We start from the raw sequence: 18,851 nt of genomic DNA on the forward strand, positions 1-18,851 counted from the left end.
ACCTATTCTCCAGGTCCTCCAGCTTCTCCTGCATTCTTCTCTGGCGGTCGTTCATCATCTCCAACTTGGTCTCCAGCACGGTTATGTACCCCTCGTGCTCGGACACCTTTTTCTCCACCTCCTGGATCGTTCTTCCGTGGGTCTCTTGATTCTGCATAACTTGATCAACCGAAGCCTTAATCGGGTCCAGCATGTCCTTCTTCAGCTTTGCGAAGCAATCTTCAAAAACTTCACCAGCTGCTCCGTCCACCACTGTGCTGTCTCCCCGCGGCCCTTGCTCTCCGCCCTACTGTCCCGTGTTCCCACCTCTGCTCGCGTCTCCCTTATAGAACTTTGTCTTCTCACACGGCCACTTCTGGTCCAATTCTCCATATACTGGAGGGGGATTTCTCCTCACTGTCTCACTCTGGTTTAGCACACTGGGCTAAATTGCTGGCTTTTAAAGCAGACCAAGGCAGGCCAGCAGCACGGTTCAATTCCAGTACTAGCCTCCCCGAACAGGTGCCAGAATGTGGCGACTAGGGGCTTTTCACAGTAACTTCAGTGAAGCCTACTCGTGACATTTCATTTCATTTCATTTATCCCATACAATCCAGAAAAAAAGGGGGGAAAATGTCCAAAAGTCCGTCACAGGCGGGAGCTATCAAACGTGCTACATACTCCTCCATGGTCGCCACAGGAAGTTATTGTTGACTTTTAACTTCCCTCGGAAATGTCCTAGAAAATCTCTCAGTTGTATCAAACTGATATAAAAAACACAGTGGCCGCAATTTTCTTGCCATTCCCACCAGCGGAATTTTCCGGTCCCACTGGCAGTGATTCCCCACAGCAGGTTTTCCAGCGGTGGGCTCCATACAACGGGAATCCTCGCTGACAATGGTGGGACCAGAAGATCCCTCCACCAGCCAATGCTGGGATACATACCGGGACGTGGAAAATCCCGCCCAATGGGGATACCTACACCACACTGAAGACATCTCACCACTTCCTGTTCAAAGGCAATCGGAATAAACAATAAATTCTAATAAACAGAATGTATTGGAAAAACTCAGCAGGTCTGGCAGCTTCCGTGGAGGGAGAAACAGAGTTAGTGTTTCAAACCCAATAGGACTCTTCTTCGGAACTCAGTTGAGTTTTTCCCACACTTTCTGTTTTTATTTCAGATTTCATGTACCTGCAGTATTTTGCTTTGTTAACAATAAATGTGAACCTTGTCAGCAGCCCTCATGTCCAGTTCTTCTCCCTCCCACTCTAACCCAGGTCACGTCATGATTCTTTCTTCATTGGAAGAGCAGTACACTGATTGAGAGAAACTTGAACACACAAAGCAAATTTCTGCTGCCCCATTGGCTGTTTTCAATTGCAGACTAATTTTCAGATAATTAAAATCTGCCACAATTATAATTCAATTACAATTTGTCTAAACAGTTCATCCTCAATTAACAGAAACACATTTCATGTTTTATTGGCCTATTTTACATAATAATGTTGAATTATTATTTGTGCTCCTACCTTGAATCCTTTGGTCTTCTTTTCTGTGGACAAGTACATCAGCAGCAACAGCCAGAACCACAAGGCTCGCAACCACCCAGAAAATTACCAGCCAGACGTTGATTTTAGGGAAGAATTCATCTGAAGTTTAAACACAAATCAGGATCAGTATTTATTTCTGTTTCCATGGAATGTCCATGTTTGTTACAAAACCAATATCTGTTGTTCTTCACTAATTGGTGTTGAGAAGGTTGTGCTGAGCCACCTTCTTGAACCGCTGCTGTCACCTGGTGTAGTGCAACTTGCAGCTGGTACACACTGCTGCCACTCTGTGCCAGCGATGGAGGGAGTGAATGTTTATGGTCGTCGAAGGAGCTTGGATCAAGCGGGGCTGCTTTTTCCTGGAGGGCGGTGAGCTTGAGTATTGTTGGCCCTGCACCCATCCAGACAAGTGGAGAGTATTCCATCACATTCCTGACTTGTGCCTTGTAAATGGTGGACAGGCTTTGAGGAGTCAGGAGGTGAGTTACTCACCCCCAAGTCCAGTCTCTGAGCTGCTCTGTAGCCACAGTATTTATGTGGTTGGTCCAGTTCTGATCAATGGTAACCTGAATGATGTTCAGAGTGGGGGATTCAGCTTTCCCTCCATTTGCTGATGATCAAGAGTAGACAGATGTGGTGATAATTAGCTGGATTGGATCTGTCCTGCTTTTTGGACAGGACATGTTAATTTTCCACATGATCAGGTTGATGCCAGTGTTGGAGCTGTACTGAAACAGCTTGGTAAGGGGATCACAAACCTTCCGTGTCCGTATCTGGGAGTGCAGCCTGGACCCTGGGATGTATCAGCTGTTGCTGTTCATTCACCTGGAGCTGGGGGAAAGTCTGTGACAACTGCCACCTGAGCTGTGCTGCCTGAGCCGGCTCCAGAGCCTGATCCACAGGTCAAACCAAACTGGGAGACATGCAGACAGAGAGGATTCCTTGACGTTTCCGGGAACTAACTCAGTTCTACGCACGACAGCTGGGGCCTCCAGGAGCAACTCAGCAGCCTGAACGAGAGCACCAACCGCCTGAGCCAGGTCCCCTCCGGCCCTCAGCCATTCCTCCACCTCAGCAGCTGAATGTGTCTGGTACCCAGCTGCAAGCCCTGCCCGGGGACATCTCCCAGCCTGGCCTCTCCCTCCTGAAAATAATAATTATAATAATCTTTATTAGTGTCACAAGTAGGCTTACATTAACACTGCAATGAAGTTACTGTGAAAATTCCTTAGTCGCCACATTCCGGCGGCTGTTCGGGTCACAGAGGGAGAATTTAGAATGTCAAATTCACCTAACAGCACGTATTTCGGGACTTGTGGGAGGAAACCGGAGCACCCGGAGGAAACCCACGCAGACACGGGGAGAACGTGCAGACTCCGCACAGACAGTAACCCGAGGCTGGATTCGAACCCAGGACCCTGGAGCTGTGAAGCAACAGTGCTAACCACTGTGGTACCATGCCTTCACCGACACTTCCAATAACCAAGGAGCTGAATGCCTGGAGTCAGTCAGTTAAAAGCCCCAAGGCGGAATGTCAGCTCAATATACAAAACCTTTCACCTAAAAGTGGGGACAACAAGGAGAACATAAATTATATTCTGGAAAGCTAAATTTCAGAGAAGGGTAATGACATTGGATTCAAACATGAAAAGAAGCAAAAATATACTTAAATAGAAATGTGAGCACTGTGCTGGAAAGTGGCCATGTCACACTTCCTGAAGCGTACTCTGTGCTGGGGTCAGAAATGTGAAGAAGCAAAGTCGAACAGAAAAGTGTTTGTTTCCGAGATTACTCTCGCCGAATACTCTGATACCCTAACCCCAGCTAACAGCACCTTCCCTACTACAAAGAAGTCTATCCTCGAATAAACCTCATGAATCAAGGAGAAAAATGAATACTCCCGCTCCCTCGGGTACAAGAACCTCCACCCCTCCCATTTCCCTAATAGGCCCAGTCAGCACCTTCCCCCCCCCCCCCCCCCCCCCCCCCAGCCCCCGGACTGGGCAAGCGAGCGTCGCTATAATCTGTCCTTCCTTGGCTCTTGGACCAAATTCCAATCCCCTCCCACTATTAGCTCGTGCAAATCCAAGTCCAGAATGGCCCCAAACACCTTCCTCACAAACCCTGCATCATCCCAGTTCGGGCCATACACACTTGCCAACACCACCGGCCTCCCTTCCAACGCCCCTGTTACTATCCCATATTTACCTCCCTGGTCCACCACTACCATCTCCATCTGGAACCTCACTCTCTTATCAACCAAAACACTACCCCTCGCGCCTACTGTCAAATCCCGAATGAAATACTTGGCTCACCCAGCCCTTCCTCAGCCTCACTTGGTCTTTCACCTCCAGATGAGTCTCCTGTAACATGACAACATCGGCCTTAAAACTTTTTAGGTGAACAAACACTCTCAACCTCTTCACTGCCCCCCACCCCCCACACAAACCCTTCGCATTCCATGTAGCTATCCTGACCAGGGGTCTCTCTCTCCCCCCCCCCCCCCCCCCCCCCCCCAATATCCGCCATCATCATAACTCCGGGCTCTCCCCACGGGGTTTGGCCCGCCCCATCCCTTTGTTGCCATCGAACTCCCCTCTCCCAGATTCCCCCCATCCACGCCCTCACTCAATATCAGTCCTGTCCCCCCCCCCCGCCCCCCCCAACACCTTTCACACCTCCGAGGTCCAATGAAACCTGTTTTCGCAGATTTCCATTTTGTTATCTGTAAGGAATTGGAGGAAAGAGACAGATAATCAATTACCACCCCAGGACCCTCAAATCCCCCAAGCCTCCCCCACCCTTACGTGTCCCGCCTTCTCTCAGAGTGAGCCAGTGCTGGAAAAGCTCGTTCTGCACACTCACCCCTAGTGACAGCTGGAGCCCCCAGAGTCCAGCCCCCAGCCCCAGACCCCAGACGGGAACAGTAGGGAGACCGTGCTCAGTGCCTCTCCTGATCCAGAGTACAGTTCTCAACCCAGTGAGACTCCATACGGGACTCTCTCTCGCTTCTCCCCCAACCTCTTTGAATGCCTTCCTGCCCCTTTCTCCCTCGGTGTGGCTTGGTCAGAATGCTGCTCCCTGAATGTTCACCCCTGACTGAGTACCGCTGCACAGTGCTATCCTTCTGGACCAAGAAGGCACCCACTGGGGGCAGACCAACCCTCCCACCCCCAGCAGTGTGCAGCCCCACTGGAGGCAGACCCACCCCCCACCCCCAGCAATGTGGTGCCCCACTGGGGGCAGACCCACCCCCCACCCCCAGCAGTGTGGAGCCCCAGTGGGGGCAGACCCACCCCCCACCCCCAGCAGTGTGGTGCCCCAGTGGGGGCAGACCCACCCCCCACCCCCAGCAGTGTGGAGCCCCACTGGGGGCAAACCAACCATCCACCCCCAGCAATGTGGTACCCCAGTGGGGGCAGACCCACCCTCCACCCCCCAGCAGTATGGAGCCCCACTGGGGGCAAACCAACCCTCCACCCCCACCATGTCCTTCTCCACTATGCAGGCACCCCCAGGGAAGACCCACCCTCCACCCCCAGCAATGTGGTGCCCCAGTGGGGGCAGACCAACCCCCCCACCCCCAGCAGTGTGGTGCCCCAGTGGGGGCAGACCCACCCCCCACCCCCAGCAGTGTGGTGCCCCAGTGGGGGCAGACCCACCCCCCCACCCCCAGCAGTGTGGAGCCCCAGTGGGGGCAGACCCACCCCCCACCCCCAGCAGTGTGGTGCCCCAGTGGGGGCAGACCCACCCCCCACCCCCAGCAGTGTGGTGCCCCAGTGGGGGCAGACCCACCCCCCACCCCCAGCAGTGTGGTGCCCCAGTGGGGGCAGACCCACCCCCCACCCCCAGCAATGTGGTGCCTCACTGACATTGCAATGAGACCCATGCAGCATTGTTACAGGAAGGCTGTGAATGCAGCACTCACCTCAAAGTCATGAGTGAAGTGAGGCTGAACTCCAGCACGCCACCTTTTTCATACGTGATTCAGACGTGTGATTTTGCCGGTGCCATGATGCAAGATTGATTCCAGCGAGCAATAAATTTAATCAGAATTGATGAGATGGTAATGAATACAAATAGCATTCATGTCCCTCGTCAGCGGGATAACCAGCCCTCCATTAACCCACCATCGGGAGACGGAAAACTTTTAAATATTCTTTCATGGGATATGGGCATTGCCGACTGGGCCAACATTTATTACCCATCCCTAATTACCCATCGTAATGATATGTATATAGTCAGGTTAGTGAAGGGTTAATAATTACATCTCTGTATAAATCAAACACTAGAGGGCGTTACTACTCTGTATTTAAGTCAGCCTCTCAGGGAATTCTGGGAGAAGCACAGGGAGAAGCTTCGAGATGACTGAATGTTAATTAGAGACAGCACAAGGTTAAATCATAGTGTAGTTAGTGACTAGATAGAATATTGAATACTGTAAGACAGATTCAATATCATTTAATTATCATCTGTAGCTCATTAGTGTGTTCGAACTTCATTTAATTAGTAGTGTAATAATAAATTAGTTTTGTTTCAATCTTTTGATTGGTATATTCTTTGTCAAAACTACATCGGGTAATTCTGGAAGAAACAATAAAGAATACAATATATTACCAATCGTGGCAATATAACACCCATGGGGGGGGGCATTTAAGAGTCGCCACATTGCTGTAGATCTGGAGTAGGAACAGATTTCTTCCCTAAAGGATATTTGTGAACCAGACGGGGTTTTACAACAACTGACAATGGTTTCATGGTCACCCTTAGACTTAAGTTTTTTCAGGTTTTTACTCAATTCAAATTTCACCATCTGGCATGGTGGGATTCACACCCAGATCTCCAGATCAAAACCCTGGGTCTCTGGATTACTAGTCCACTGACAATATAACTACACACTTAAATCTTTCTCCCTGGAAGAATTCCAATGTTTGGCTTCCGCTGGATTCTCTGCCACAAAACCGGCTGTGTAAAGGATGGTAAAATATGCCCATTTTCTTAGAGCTCCTTCACCTCAATGTTTGGTACTGCACCCCTGTTCCCAGCCACTGATGTCAGGCTTATAAGTCTGCAGTTTCCTCTTTCCCCTCTCCCTTCTTTCTTAAATTTGTTATCTTCCAGATGCAGGAACCATTTCTGAATCTGTAGAATTTTGGAAGATGACTATCAACGTTTCCATTATCTCAACATCCAACTCACCTTGTCTGAAATTAAATGAAATGAAATGAAAATCGCTTATTGTCACAAGTAGGCTTCAAATGAAGTTACTGTGAAAAGCCCCTAGTCGCCACATTCCGGCGCCTGTTCGGGGAGGCTGTTACGGGAAGTTAGTTAGTGCCTTCAGGAGAGGAGAAATATTGGGCGAAATTCTCCCAACGGGAGACAAACAGCCGACGCCGGAGTGAAACCCGGAGTGTTTCACTCCGGCCGCTTCTCGCCCCCCCGGGGGCTAGGAGCGACGGCGCATGAATTTCGCGCATCGGGCCTTGATGCTTGTATCAAAGCGGCGCACCTGGAATGACACGGCCGACGGCGTCTAAGTGACGTCAGCCGCGCATGCGCAGGTTGGCCGGCGCCAGCCCGCGCATGCACGGTTGCCGTCTTCCCCTCCGCTGCCCCGCAAGATATGGCAGCTTGATCTTGCGGGGTGGCAGAGGGAAAAGAGTGCGTCTTTTAGAGACGCCGGCCCAACGATCGGTGGGCACCGATCGCGGGCCAGACACCTCCTGAGCACGCCCGTGGTGCTCGATCCTCCCTCCGCCCCCCCCCTCCCCCACAGGCCCTACATGCAGCGGTCGCGCGATGTTCACGCCGGCAGCGACCAGGTGTGGTTGGTGCCGGCGTGAACCGGTCGGGTTCGGCAGGCCGCTCGGCCCATGCGGCCTGTCACAAAACGCAACACACCATTTTGGGGGGGTGGGAGAATCACGTGGGGGTGCCATGGCGGCGTGGCGTGATTCGCCCGACCCTCCTGCGATTCTCCCACCCTGCGTGGGGGTCGGAGAATCGCACCCATTGTCTGCAAATATTTATTGTAACAAACTGATGACTAAACGTGCACCTACCTGATATCTGGACATGAGCCTCTCGTCTTTTCCTCAATAACCGGTTTTCCATGAAACATGAAAACCTGTTTACAGAATCACTTGTGACATCAATATGACTCTGGACAGTAATAAGGCCTCTGGAGTCCTTTAGGAATTCCCATTCAGACTGTGCTGTTACATCCTGTCCATTCCCATCCTCCCACCGTATCACTGGATCAGGATACCATCCATCTGATTTACACACAATACGAAGTCCGTCTTTGTTGTTTTCCTCCAGCTGCATCCAAGGCCGGTGTCCAAAACCTGCAATTAGGATTTAATCAGGAATTCAAACTATTGCTCATTTTGTTTAATTTCAAAAATCCATAATCATTTTGATCTGTTAAATAATATTGTAACTCACTGTGCCGACACTGACTATCGCATTGACCTTAGTTTTACTTCAACTCTTCAGTTCCACACTTGATTCAACGCTGCTTTACGTTAATGAGAATCACTCTCACCTCACCATTAGAATTCATTCTGATGACTCCTTCCATTAGTTTACTGATGATTGGAAAGGCTGATGGGGTAATGGTTGGGTTGGATTTGTCCTATTTTTTGAAGGTAGGACTTACCTGGGCAATTTTCCAATTGTCCACAATCAAATATCACATTGTGGGTTACACTTTATCCAGGATATTGTCCTGGGAAAGTAGTCTACCTGTCTCACAGGCTTATTTACAGGGTACAAATCATTCTATGTTCTATAGACATGGACAGTAGTAAATTGAAGGGGTGGAGGTTAGGATGATCTTGGATGAGGATAAATGGTTGGCACAACATCGTGGGCTGAAGGGCCTGTTCTGAGCTGAACTGTTCTATGTAAGTGGAAATACTGGGATTTCTGATATCACCTCTCCAACTTACACCAGGAAGTTATGGACATACAAAACAACTTTGCACTTTCCACTGAGATTTTGCATCATCTAGAAAAAGATGCCTTAGAAATGCCCATAGATTTTGACTCCTATGTGAAACTGAAATGTGCAACTAAATGATGTGAACAGAGTCATGAGTGGATACTCCAATATTCAGTTCACCCAATGATGTTACCCTTCTGAATATGCGCCAACTTGTCTGATAACAGTTTCCCAGCACAAGGACAAACAGTGACATTATTACAATTGTGGGGTCACATATTTGAAGGGTCTTGTGTTGTCTGAGCTCAGAAGGTTTAACTTACTGTGTTGAATGAATTGAACTCCTCGAGTGTCATCGGGAGGTAACTGCTTCGCGCGTGCTTTTTGGACTTAGGATATTTGCTGCTCTGCACTCTGAACTCAGAACTGTTAACGTGTGTGTTGTCTGAACTCTGAAAGATTATGGGCGGGATTCTCCGTCGGTCGATGCCAGAATCGAGAAAGGCTATTGGGCGGAGAGTTGATTTTGACACCAAAAATCGTGGCGGGTAACAGTTTGACGCAAAATATCAATTCTCCAGTGCCTCAACAGCGGCGTCAATACGTTTCAGAACGAACGTACAGTAAACGGCGTTGGCATATCATTAGCGGGCCTGACCCAGTATTCTCTGGGGCCTCCACGATGCTCTGCCTCTACTGGGGCGAATTACCGATTGCGGGGTTCACTTGTGCTTTTAAAAATCGTTAACAGGCGTTGTGGCTACTGAGGGAGAGCGAAGGGGATGGAAAGTGCCCAACACCGTTATAGTTTGCTGACTGGCTGAATTCACTAGGTCCGTGATTGACACCCGGGAGGCTGACAAGCTGCAGCCGCAGATACACATTATACTCCCCACATACACTCATCCCAGCCAATAAGGTTGCGCTGGAGTACACCCATCCCACTGATGGGTGAGCTGAGGCCAGAGGGCACCTAGGGGGGGTGCCTTGCAAGGACACCCGTACATCCCGTGACCCTATGTTCACTAGTCATTACAAGCCCAAGCCGTCTGTAATAATACAGAGGTACCGGTTCAATGCTGCCCGTCCAACCCTGGGAAATAAGTAACGGATTTTCTGACGCTCCTTCATCAGTTAGCGGAACATTGTGATGTAGGTCCATCCCTCCCAGAGATGTTATGAGATTGTTTTGACTGTGAAATCAACAATATGATAACCCAGAGGAAGCTAGAAGTGGAGCCAGCCTTGGACCTGAAAGGGGCCTTAGACTTGTCACTCTCCCACGAGAGGTGGAAAAGGGGGTTGGCCAGTTCCAGGGTTCTGTGGACTTCGACATTCACAATATTGGGTGGCATCCATCCCGAAGAGCGGCCCATTACCTCCCCAGTCACCACCAAAACAACATCACGGTCAGGTCCGATGGTCATGACCACCACGGTCCGACAGCACATCTCCCCAGAGGATGATGGGAAATACCCACAACAGTGCTGCCCTTGTGGTCGCAGCGCCCACAGCGGTGATGACTACCAGAATGGACAGTGAACGCATCGCCCTGGCCAGGTGACACAGACGCCCCGAGCCAGGGCTTTAATTATTGCCCCCTCCGAGAAGGAAGACCTGATGCGGCAAAATTGCATCATGGCCCCCAAGTAGCCCAATTTAGGATAAAGCTTCAAGTCAAAGGTCACCCCCTGGATATGGAAATTGTCACAGGTGCTGCTGTCTCTATTGTTGGACAACAAACTTTCCATCGGCTACATATGGGAATTCTGGCCCTGGGTTTGAGTGATACCAAAGCCCAGCTAGCCACCAGGGAACCATTAACCATCATCACTACCATAGTGACCCAGATCACCACCAGCAGATAACAGTCGGTTAGGTTGCCAGTGGTAGTGGTTCAAGGACCCAGACCCTGTTTTTTTGGCCACAATTTGTTACAAACAGCCTGGCTGAACTGGCAATAAATCTTCTGGATGGAGACTGGCTGTCTTTAGGAAGTCCGGATGTTTTCCAGGAAGGCATGGGAAATATAATGTTGACGCAGAAGCCCAGCCTAAATACTTCAGGGCCCAACCAGTCCCAGACACCCTGATACAAAAGTAGATGACAGATTGGGCCGGCTAGAGAGTTTGGACATCATACACCCGGTCCAGTTTACAGAACTGGCAGCACCAGTGGTCCTGGTACGGAAACTGGTCAAGTCCGTCCACCTGTGTGGCGATTATAAGAAAACAGTAAACAGGGCCTCCTGTTTGGACCGACACCCTGAGCCACACATAGAAGATCTGTATGTAAAGTTGGCCAGTGAATCACTCGTTCATGAACCTCTACTTGAGCCATGTGTACCTCCAGTTGGAGTTAGACACGGTATCACGGCAGTATGTCACCATCAACACCCACAGATGGTTGTACGGGTACACCTGGCTCCCCTTTGGGGTGTCATCAGCGTGTGCGATTTTTCAACGGGTGATGGAAACATCCTCCAGGGTTTTCCCAGGCTGTCTACTGGACAATGTGCTCATTACAGCTGCCAACAACAAGGAACACCTGTCAATGTGGAAGAGTTTCTCTGACGTGGGTGTCCACCTGAAGAGAGGCAAATCTTCCAGAGAAAAAAGGTCATGTACCTCGTACACGGGTTGATAAGGATGGGTTGCCCTGATGGAGGATAAAGTCCAGGCCAACAGGGGAGCACCGACACCTGAAAACATGATTGAGCTGAGGTTATTTTTGAGGCCCAATTATCATGGGACATTCAGCCCAAACGAGGCTACCTTGGCACCCCTCCATGTGCTATTGAAGAAAATCCAGAAATGGGCATGGGAAACGCTGCGAGAGTGACGCACTGCAATCCATCAAGACCCCTCGTCCTCACATATGACGCCTCCCCATATGGCATTGGGGCAGTGGTGTCCCACCGGTGGAACAATGGGACAGAAAGGCTGATAGCATACCCATCCAGAACCCTGGTCGATGCAAAGCGCCGCTCTGTGCAAACAGAGAAGGAATGACTGGTCGTCAAAACGCAGCAAAGAAATTTCACCAGTACATCTATGGCCGTCATTTCACAGCGATCATGGACCATAAGCCCTTACCTGGCCTCTTTAATTCCAACAGCCTCAGCCAGAATCTGATGCTGGCCACTGCTGTAGGCGGCTTATGAATGCAGCTTTGAACATCGTCCAGGAGCACAGATCGTGCATGCAAATGCCCTCAGCCGACTCCCACAACCTGTAAGCCCCCACATTCCCGCCAGTGAGGGGCAAAGTCATATTGACGTTAAATTTCATAGACTCCCTATCCACGATGGCTGCACAAATCCACACGTGGACACAAAGGGATCTGACGCTGGCAAAACTATGCAATATTGTCTTGCATGGCAGGCGACAAGGAAAATCCCCAGAGGAGCTACGGGTCTATCTTGCAAAGCAGCAGGAGCTCAGTAAAGAGGATGACATCCTCCTGCATGGTCAGGTCGGGGCACGATCTTAAAATATTTGCATAGTGCATACCTGGGGGCTTCCATGATGAAAATGCTCGTGTGGAGCGATGTATAATGGCCAGAGCTCGACGGTGACATCAAGTGAATGGTGCAGTAATGTGCAGCTTGCCAGGGGGCAGCACGGTAGCATTGTGGTTAGCACAATTGCTTCACAGCTCCAGGGTCCCAGGTTCGATTCCCGGCTTGGGTCACTGTCTGTGCGGAGTCTGCACATCCTCCCCGTGTGTGCGTGGGTTTCCTCCGGGTGCTCCGGTTTCCTCCCACAGTCCAAAGATGTGCAGGTTAGGTGGATTGGCCATGATAAATTGCCCTTAATGTCCAAAAATGCCCTTAGTGTTGGGTGGGGTTACTGGGTTATGGGGATAGGGTGGAGGTGTGGACCTTGGGTAGGGTGCTCTTTCCAAGAGCCGGTGCAGACTCGATGGGCCGAATGGCCTCCTTCTGCACTGTAAATTCTATGATATGTCTATGAACACCAGTAGCTTCCTCCCTCAGCCTTGCTCCACCCTTGGGAATGGCCATGACATCGCTGGGTGGGGTTACATACCAACTTCATAGGGCCCTTTATAGGGTGAATGATTCGGCTCCTTATAGACACCAACTCAAAGTGGACGGATGTGCACTGAATGGCGCGATCCAACGGCCACGCTGAGCCCAAAAAGCAGTTCACCGCGGCACAACGTGACCGATAGAAGCAACGGGGTGAAACAATTCCAAACTGCTCCATACCATTCACCCTCAAAAGGTTTGGCTGAGCAGACGAAGTGGGGGGGGGGGGGGTCCTGAGATGAGACCCCTTAAAACAGGATAGCTCGGATAACACTAGAATAGCTGTACATGAAAATGAAAAATGAAAATCACTTATTGTCACAAGTTGGCTTCAAATGAAGTTACTGTGAAAAGCCCCTAGTCGCCACATTCCAGCACCTGTTCGGGGAGGCTGGTACATAAGTTTACAGAAGTTAGTTTATTGAGGATTGAAACTAATCATAGAAAATATATCCAGTAATCATTATTAACCATTAAACATGTATTCTTAGAACATAGTAGTAACAGGCATTTAAACTCTTGCTAATAGTAGTGGCCGCAATGTATGATGGGATTTAAGCTAGCTAACTTGGCTACATTCCTAGGACAGAGAGCAATAATGTGGTCAGCAGCCAGCTCAATAAGCAGTTCCAGCAACCTGCGCTCAGGCAAACAATGGTACGAACAGGGACCACACTAAGAAAAGAGACGCGAGTCGGGGAGAGCAAGAGACAGTGGACGTGAGGGTCTAGAAAAATAACAGATGACCAGGGAACAGGATGGTGCAAAATTACAAGTTGATCACGCAGTCACATTGCTGCCGAAAGTAAAATTCTTTGATCAAGGTAAAATCTATAACAGCAAGGATTGGATTGAGTCCAACAGGGGTGGGCTACTGATTTTTGGAAATTGTATAACTGTTGAACCTGAAGCAATGTAAAGCAGAGCGGTTTTGCCGTTTATCCAAATCACTCTCTCTTACATTAAACCAAGCTTGGAAAGTAAAGCCATCTTAACCAGAATTGTTCTCTCCGCAGCTCTTTGTGTTAGCTGAACTGGAATTAGGTGGGGAAAATTCCCACATAAAATCCAGCTCAATAGTCAGTCTCTGAAAACGCTCCGACAGCGGATAATCCAGACGTTTAAACAAGGCATGGAGAAACAGAATGTGGGTTCCACTGAAACAAAGCCAGGTATTCAGTTACTGAATGACACCACATATCACAACCGGGATAGCACCGGCAGAATTTCTAACGGGCCAACTCCTCCGGACCCACCTGAATTTAACGTTCCCGAGTCTTGGCAATTGAAGCAGGATCTCCAGAAGAGGTAACATGATCAACAAAAGTGTGACTGAGGTATTAACCAAGAGACTGTGTTCATTTTCGGAATTTCAGGATGGTGTCCAATGGAACCCAGGGACTACAGAGCAGAAAATGGGGCCTGTTTCTTATACAGTCAGGACTAGAGAGCGAACCAAGCGGAATCAGGTGGACCACCTCAAGGGGAGGGATCCCACCCTGAAGGAAGCTAGGCTGGATGAATCTGTGCCTTCACCAACCTGTTTTCGATCCTTTAGTCAGGAAGCACTTCCGACCAGGGACCTATGCCAGGGCCATGGATGACTCGGCCTTGGATATGGTCACGGAATCCTCAGCGTTCTCAGAAATCATAGACAGGCTCCCGACATTGCTCCTTCGTCGTTCTGCATGAAAAAGATATTCCCTGACACATGACCCCTTGACCCAGCTGGGGAAGCGCTGCCACGGGCGAAACAGCAAAGGAGATCCCCTCAACAACCCATTGCAGGGGAACCTTTGGGCTTGTGGGAGGGGGGGGGGGGTGATAAAATAACCCTCACGAGACCCACGGGGTCACATTGATCAATCCCCTCGTGGGGTCTAGAATTCGAACTCTCCCACTAAAGCCAGCCCAAATCGGGACCAGCACTTCCGGTAATCCCGATGGGGATCTGTGAGCTGTAAGCCGACCTTTACTTTATGTCAACTAATTAAGTGTTGTTTAATTTACCTTCTCGGGCCTCCTGAGCTTTTATTCCCCAGAGCCGAGAAAGGCTGAAATTTATGCCTCACATTGATCAAACTTTAGTCGTTTACAAGATGAACAAACCTCCAACTTCCAGATGTATCACTGCTTCATCGTGGTATGTTTTAGAGCCAATGAAACAGGTGTAACTCCCTCCATCTGATGCTTTTATCTTCTTCAGTTTGAGAGAGGCATTTCCACGGGGAAACTCATCTTTAAAAAGTTCTGTTCTCCCTCGATAAGCTTTGTCCTGCACGTCAGGTCGGTCCTGTCCATTGCTGTATAAATGTACTGGTGAAGCTGAGTCTGATGTAAACCATCGAATCTCCAGGTTATCCAGAGATATATCTGGTACCAGTTGGCACTCTAATACAATATCATCACCCACAGTGACTACGATGGGATCATCAGGCACAAGAACACGGAATCTCTCTGGAAAATAGAACATTTCAAACATCAACATAAATAATGTGCGAATAGATTTAATCTTTGGGAGATATTTAAAGGAAAAATTAACATTTGATTTTTGTTGCTATAACTTCCGATATGTTCAGCTCTCTTTGTCTTTGGGCGGGATCAGAAAAGGGATCAGAAAATCACACAAGACGGTCAAATCACATTTCACACCAACGTAAAGGCGGGATGCGATTGTCCTCACCCCCTGTCAGTGACGTAATGGGATTCCTGACGTTTAACATCGGGAACATAATTCCATATATCTGCATCTAATTATCAGACCTCTACACCTGAATCATCCTCCTCCCCGAAACCCTGTAAGAAAGTCCATTCCCGTTGGGATGGGGAGGGTGTGTGTGTATGGTGGTGGGGGGGGCGGGGGTTCCTGGTTAACATTTCTGGGCTGGGGCAGCCTTTAAAAATGGCGCCCAGATCATCAAAAATACTAAGTGACATTGCGGGATCCACTCGTTTAAGTTTTTTACAGGATGTCCCAAACAATATAATGGAGAAAAGTGACCGTTGGTGTCGGCATCTTGACACCTCCTTTCCTACCCAATCATGCCGTAACCATTAAAATTAAGAAAGACTTTAACGTTCTCTGGCCTTCGCCCCAGCTTTCACCGCAAGAATCAGGAAAATAAATTAAGAACAATGGCATCAAAAGGACAGAACATTAAGGAAAATGTAACTATTCCCTCTTGTATTGTTTACACATTTACTGTGTAGTTTCCATGAATAAGTCAGGTAATAAATGCGTTCTGACCAGTAACCTCAGGGTTGAGTGGTACTGTAATTAAAGAATTGGGGAGAGGGTCACAGATTCTTTGTCTTTCTTTCTCAATTTTTTAAAATGTATTTTATTACAAAATATAAAATTTACAAAACATAAACAATTCGCAAAACAAGCTTCCCAACCAACGATTATACAGTTTGTACAAATGTTTCTCCTTTTTCACCTCTTCTCCCCCCCCCCTCACCTCCCCCCCCCCCCCCCCCCCCCCCCACGACAAACAACTCCTCAAACATGGTCACAAACATCCCCCATCTTGCCTCAAACCCCTCCATTAATCCCCTTAACTCGTATTTTATCTTTTCCAGCTGAAGGGAACCATACTGGTAACCCAGCCAGGCCGCTACCCCCGGTGGCGTTGCTGACCGCCACTCCAATAAGATTCGTAGCTGGGCAATCAGAGAGGCGAAGGCCCCAATATCGGTGTTGCACGTTTTACTTGAGTGTAATTCGCGTTTATTGGAGTGTATTAACACGCCTCCATTTAAAGGCCGTGTGCTTAACACTGCTAGGCTCTGTGTATGTATTCTCAGCTCGGGAGTCGCCAGGTGCCGTATAACACCTCACAGATATTCCAAGGTCAGGTTCAAAGTAATAAAACGATACACCGATTAGTAAGTTCCAAACGATCAATATTTATTATACAAATATAATAAATACGCATGCACACGCTAAGGGACTAAGCTATAACTAAACTAAGCGATCAGAATACTTAACTAAACAGGAACAGGCAAGGTCAGGGAGCGAGGCCTTCGTTCCGATCTTGGTCTGCAACCTTCAGAGAGTGTGCTGGTCGCTGGGGGTCTAGTGGGCCTGGTTCGCGTAGCGAGCGTCGTATTGGCACTTACGGTTCGGCGGCTGGTGCTCAACGGCTGGAGTCAGGATACAGGTCGAAGTTCTTGGTCAAAGCCGGAGCACGAAAACAACAGACAGGACCATGTGTGGGGTCTATCTTTTATAGGACCCCAATGTCCGTGCCTCTTTTGGGGCGGGCTTTACCTTCAGGTATCGATTGGACCAAATTCTAATCGATATCTTTTGAATTCCCCCAATGTGAGGGTCTCTTCTTGATGGAGGGGGCGGTTTCTATAGTGGATACCTCTGGTGCCGTTCTGTCTGGACATCCACTTAAAGTATCTATTCAAACCTAAATGTTGCCATTGTGTGTGCCCAGATCTGGATTGCCTCATTAATATGCAAAGCGTTTTGCCATTAACACCTTTGGTTTGAGATCTTCCACCTGGCCAGAAACTAGTTTTGCTGCTTGCAAAATGCTAATCAGTCTTTGCAGACTGCTGTCTTGGCTAAACTGCTTTTTCCCTGCAGTCTTAGCAATTCTCCATCTTGTTAGTCCAGTGTCCATTTTAGGTGGCTACAGTGGCTACATTCCCTCCTTGTGATCCTCACAATCAAAATATTGTGAAGGATCACCTATGCACGTTGCTTCGAGTGCTTCTGGGGTGCCTTCTTTGTGTTCCCTGACCTCGGCAAGCTCCTGAGCGTCTACTCTGTCCTTGACTATGGGAAGAAAAATTTTTTACCTGACATCTCTACTTGGCGCTATGTCAAAGGGGACATGCATTACCAAAAACCGGGAACCTCTACCTATCACAACTATCCTTATCTTACCTTAAACATTTCATTACAGACTAAACCTCATCCATTCATACCACATCACATAACATTTCCTGACTCGGCAGTCGAGTTCAGGACAATATAATACATGGGTATATTTTATTTTATTCACACAGTGCTTTATTCATCAAGGGGCAAAGGGGATTGATGAAACCGAAAAATAGGGGATCGAACTCCATAGACGGTTGAGGGGCAAGAACGGGAGGCTCTCCTCTTCCACTTCCTCAACCTGAGGGTCTGTACGATGATGACGAGGATTGCAATCACTAGCAGTGATTCAATCACGTATGACATGGAGTACCATGTCATAAATTTTGTGCACCAGGTCTGAACCTCACTGATCAGAGCTGAGCACGGGGGAGTTGCTGTGAGTGAAACATTTACGGCGGGGTTGTGGGGGAAACGTGTCTTGCTTTGACATAAACAAATACAACATTTAAGAGCAATAAGTAGGCTTCCATCATCTTCTCTTCGTTCTCCTTTTTCTCTTCCTCCGGTATGGCCGATCCTTGCTGTGATCCCTGTTTCGTCCTTCGAAAGCTATGGGATCAAGCACAGTATCTGTCAATACAGCTTAATATCCGTACTTGTTAGTGTATCTGTCTTTCAATTCCAATTGACCCATTAAAATGACTGGCCAAGTCACACCCTGTGACTCCCCTCATTTTTTTTTTCAAAAGCGAATTTAATGAACACAATACACCTAACAACTGTCCTCCTGCGAGCCGTCTCGCAGGCTTTGCTCATTTACCATCCGAATGTTCCTGGATGTAAATAGTATGTGGGATGGCGGCCTAAGGGCTGCCTAACGAAAAATGAAAACAAATTGGAAACAAAAGGTCGAATGGGTTGCGTATGGGCCGCTACGGGTACGATTTGAATGGGATCCCCGGGTAAGGCGTGCTGTGCCATACCCGAGCTTGGCTGACCAAAGTGGGTTCTCAGACAGGGCGGGTCCTCAGTGCCGTTTGTCCACTGCCTGAGTAACCTGGAGTAAACGGGCAAGAATGTGTTTACCGTGGATTTGCAGCCTCTATTCGCCGAATAGAGGGGCACCTAAAAACCAAGGGAGGAGCCAAGATGCTCCTTTTGAAAATTGAGCTGGGCTTCAGACAATTTAACTGATAAGGTGAGCTGCTCACCATAGAAAGTTCTCAGACGTATCTGCAGTCAAACTAAAGTGCGTGCGAGGTGGTCACAATCTTTTCAGCTGAAAAGATCTGCAATCAAACCCTTAACATATTAACAAACAAACATAAACTGACAAACAAACATACGTGCAGGTTCCATCAGAAAGGAGATCGCTTCCCTCAAACGATTCCTATTTTACATCATCTGGACACCTCACTTTTCCTCTGTCTCTGTGAACAGGGTCACAAAGGGGTTGCCGTATCGGGATTCAGACACTG

At 48.7% G+C, this 18,851-nt stretch overlaps 1 protein-coding gene across 1 annotated transcript in view; it reads right to left on the bottom strand.

The window, feature by feature from the left end:
- Positions 1-1,447: 1,447 nt before the first annotated feature.
- Positions 1,448-18,851, bottom strand: part of LOC119976459 (butyrophilin-like protein 10) — a 156,327-nt gene continuing 138,923 nt past the window's right edge. Inside the window, exons 3-5 of the mRNA XM_038816996.1 lie at positions 14,643-14,990; positions 7,599-7,883; positions 1,448-1,632 (exon numbers count right to left, since the gene is read on the bottom strand). Coding sequence (XP_038672924.1) covers positions 1,463-1,632; positions 7,599-7,883; positions 14,643-14,990 — 803 coding nt within the window. The 3' untranslated portion in view covers positions 1,448-1,462. The remainder of the gene's footprint in view (positions 1,633-7,598; positions 7,884-14,642; positions 14,991-18,851) is intronic.

The sequence above is a fragment of the Scyliorhinus canicula genome, chromosome 13 (assembly GCF_902713615.1).
Source record: "Scyliorhinus canicula chromosome 13, sScyCan1.1, whole genome shotgun sequence".
Taxonomy (NCBI): Eukaryota; Metazoa; Chordata; class Chondrichthyes; order Carcharhiniformes; family Scyliorhinidae; genus Scyliorhinus; species Scyliorhinus canicula.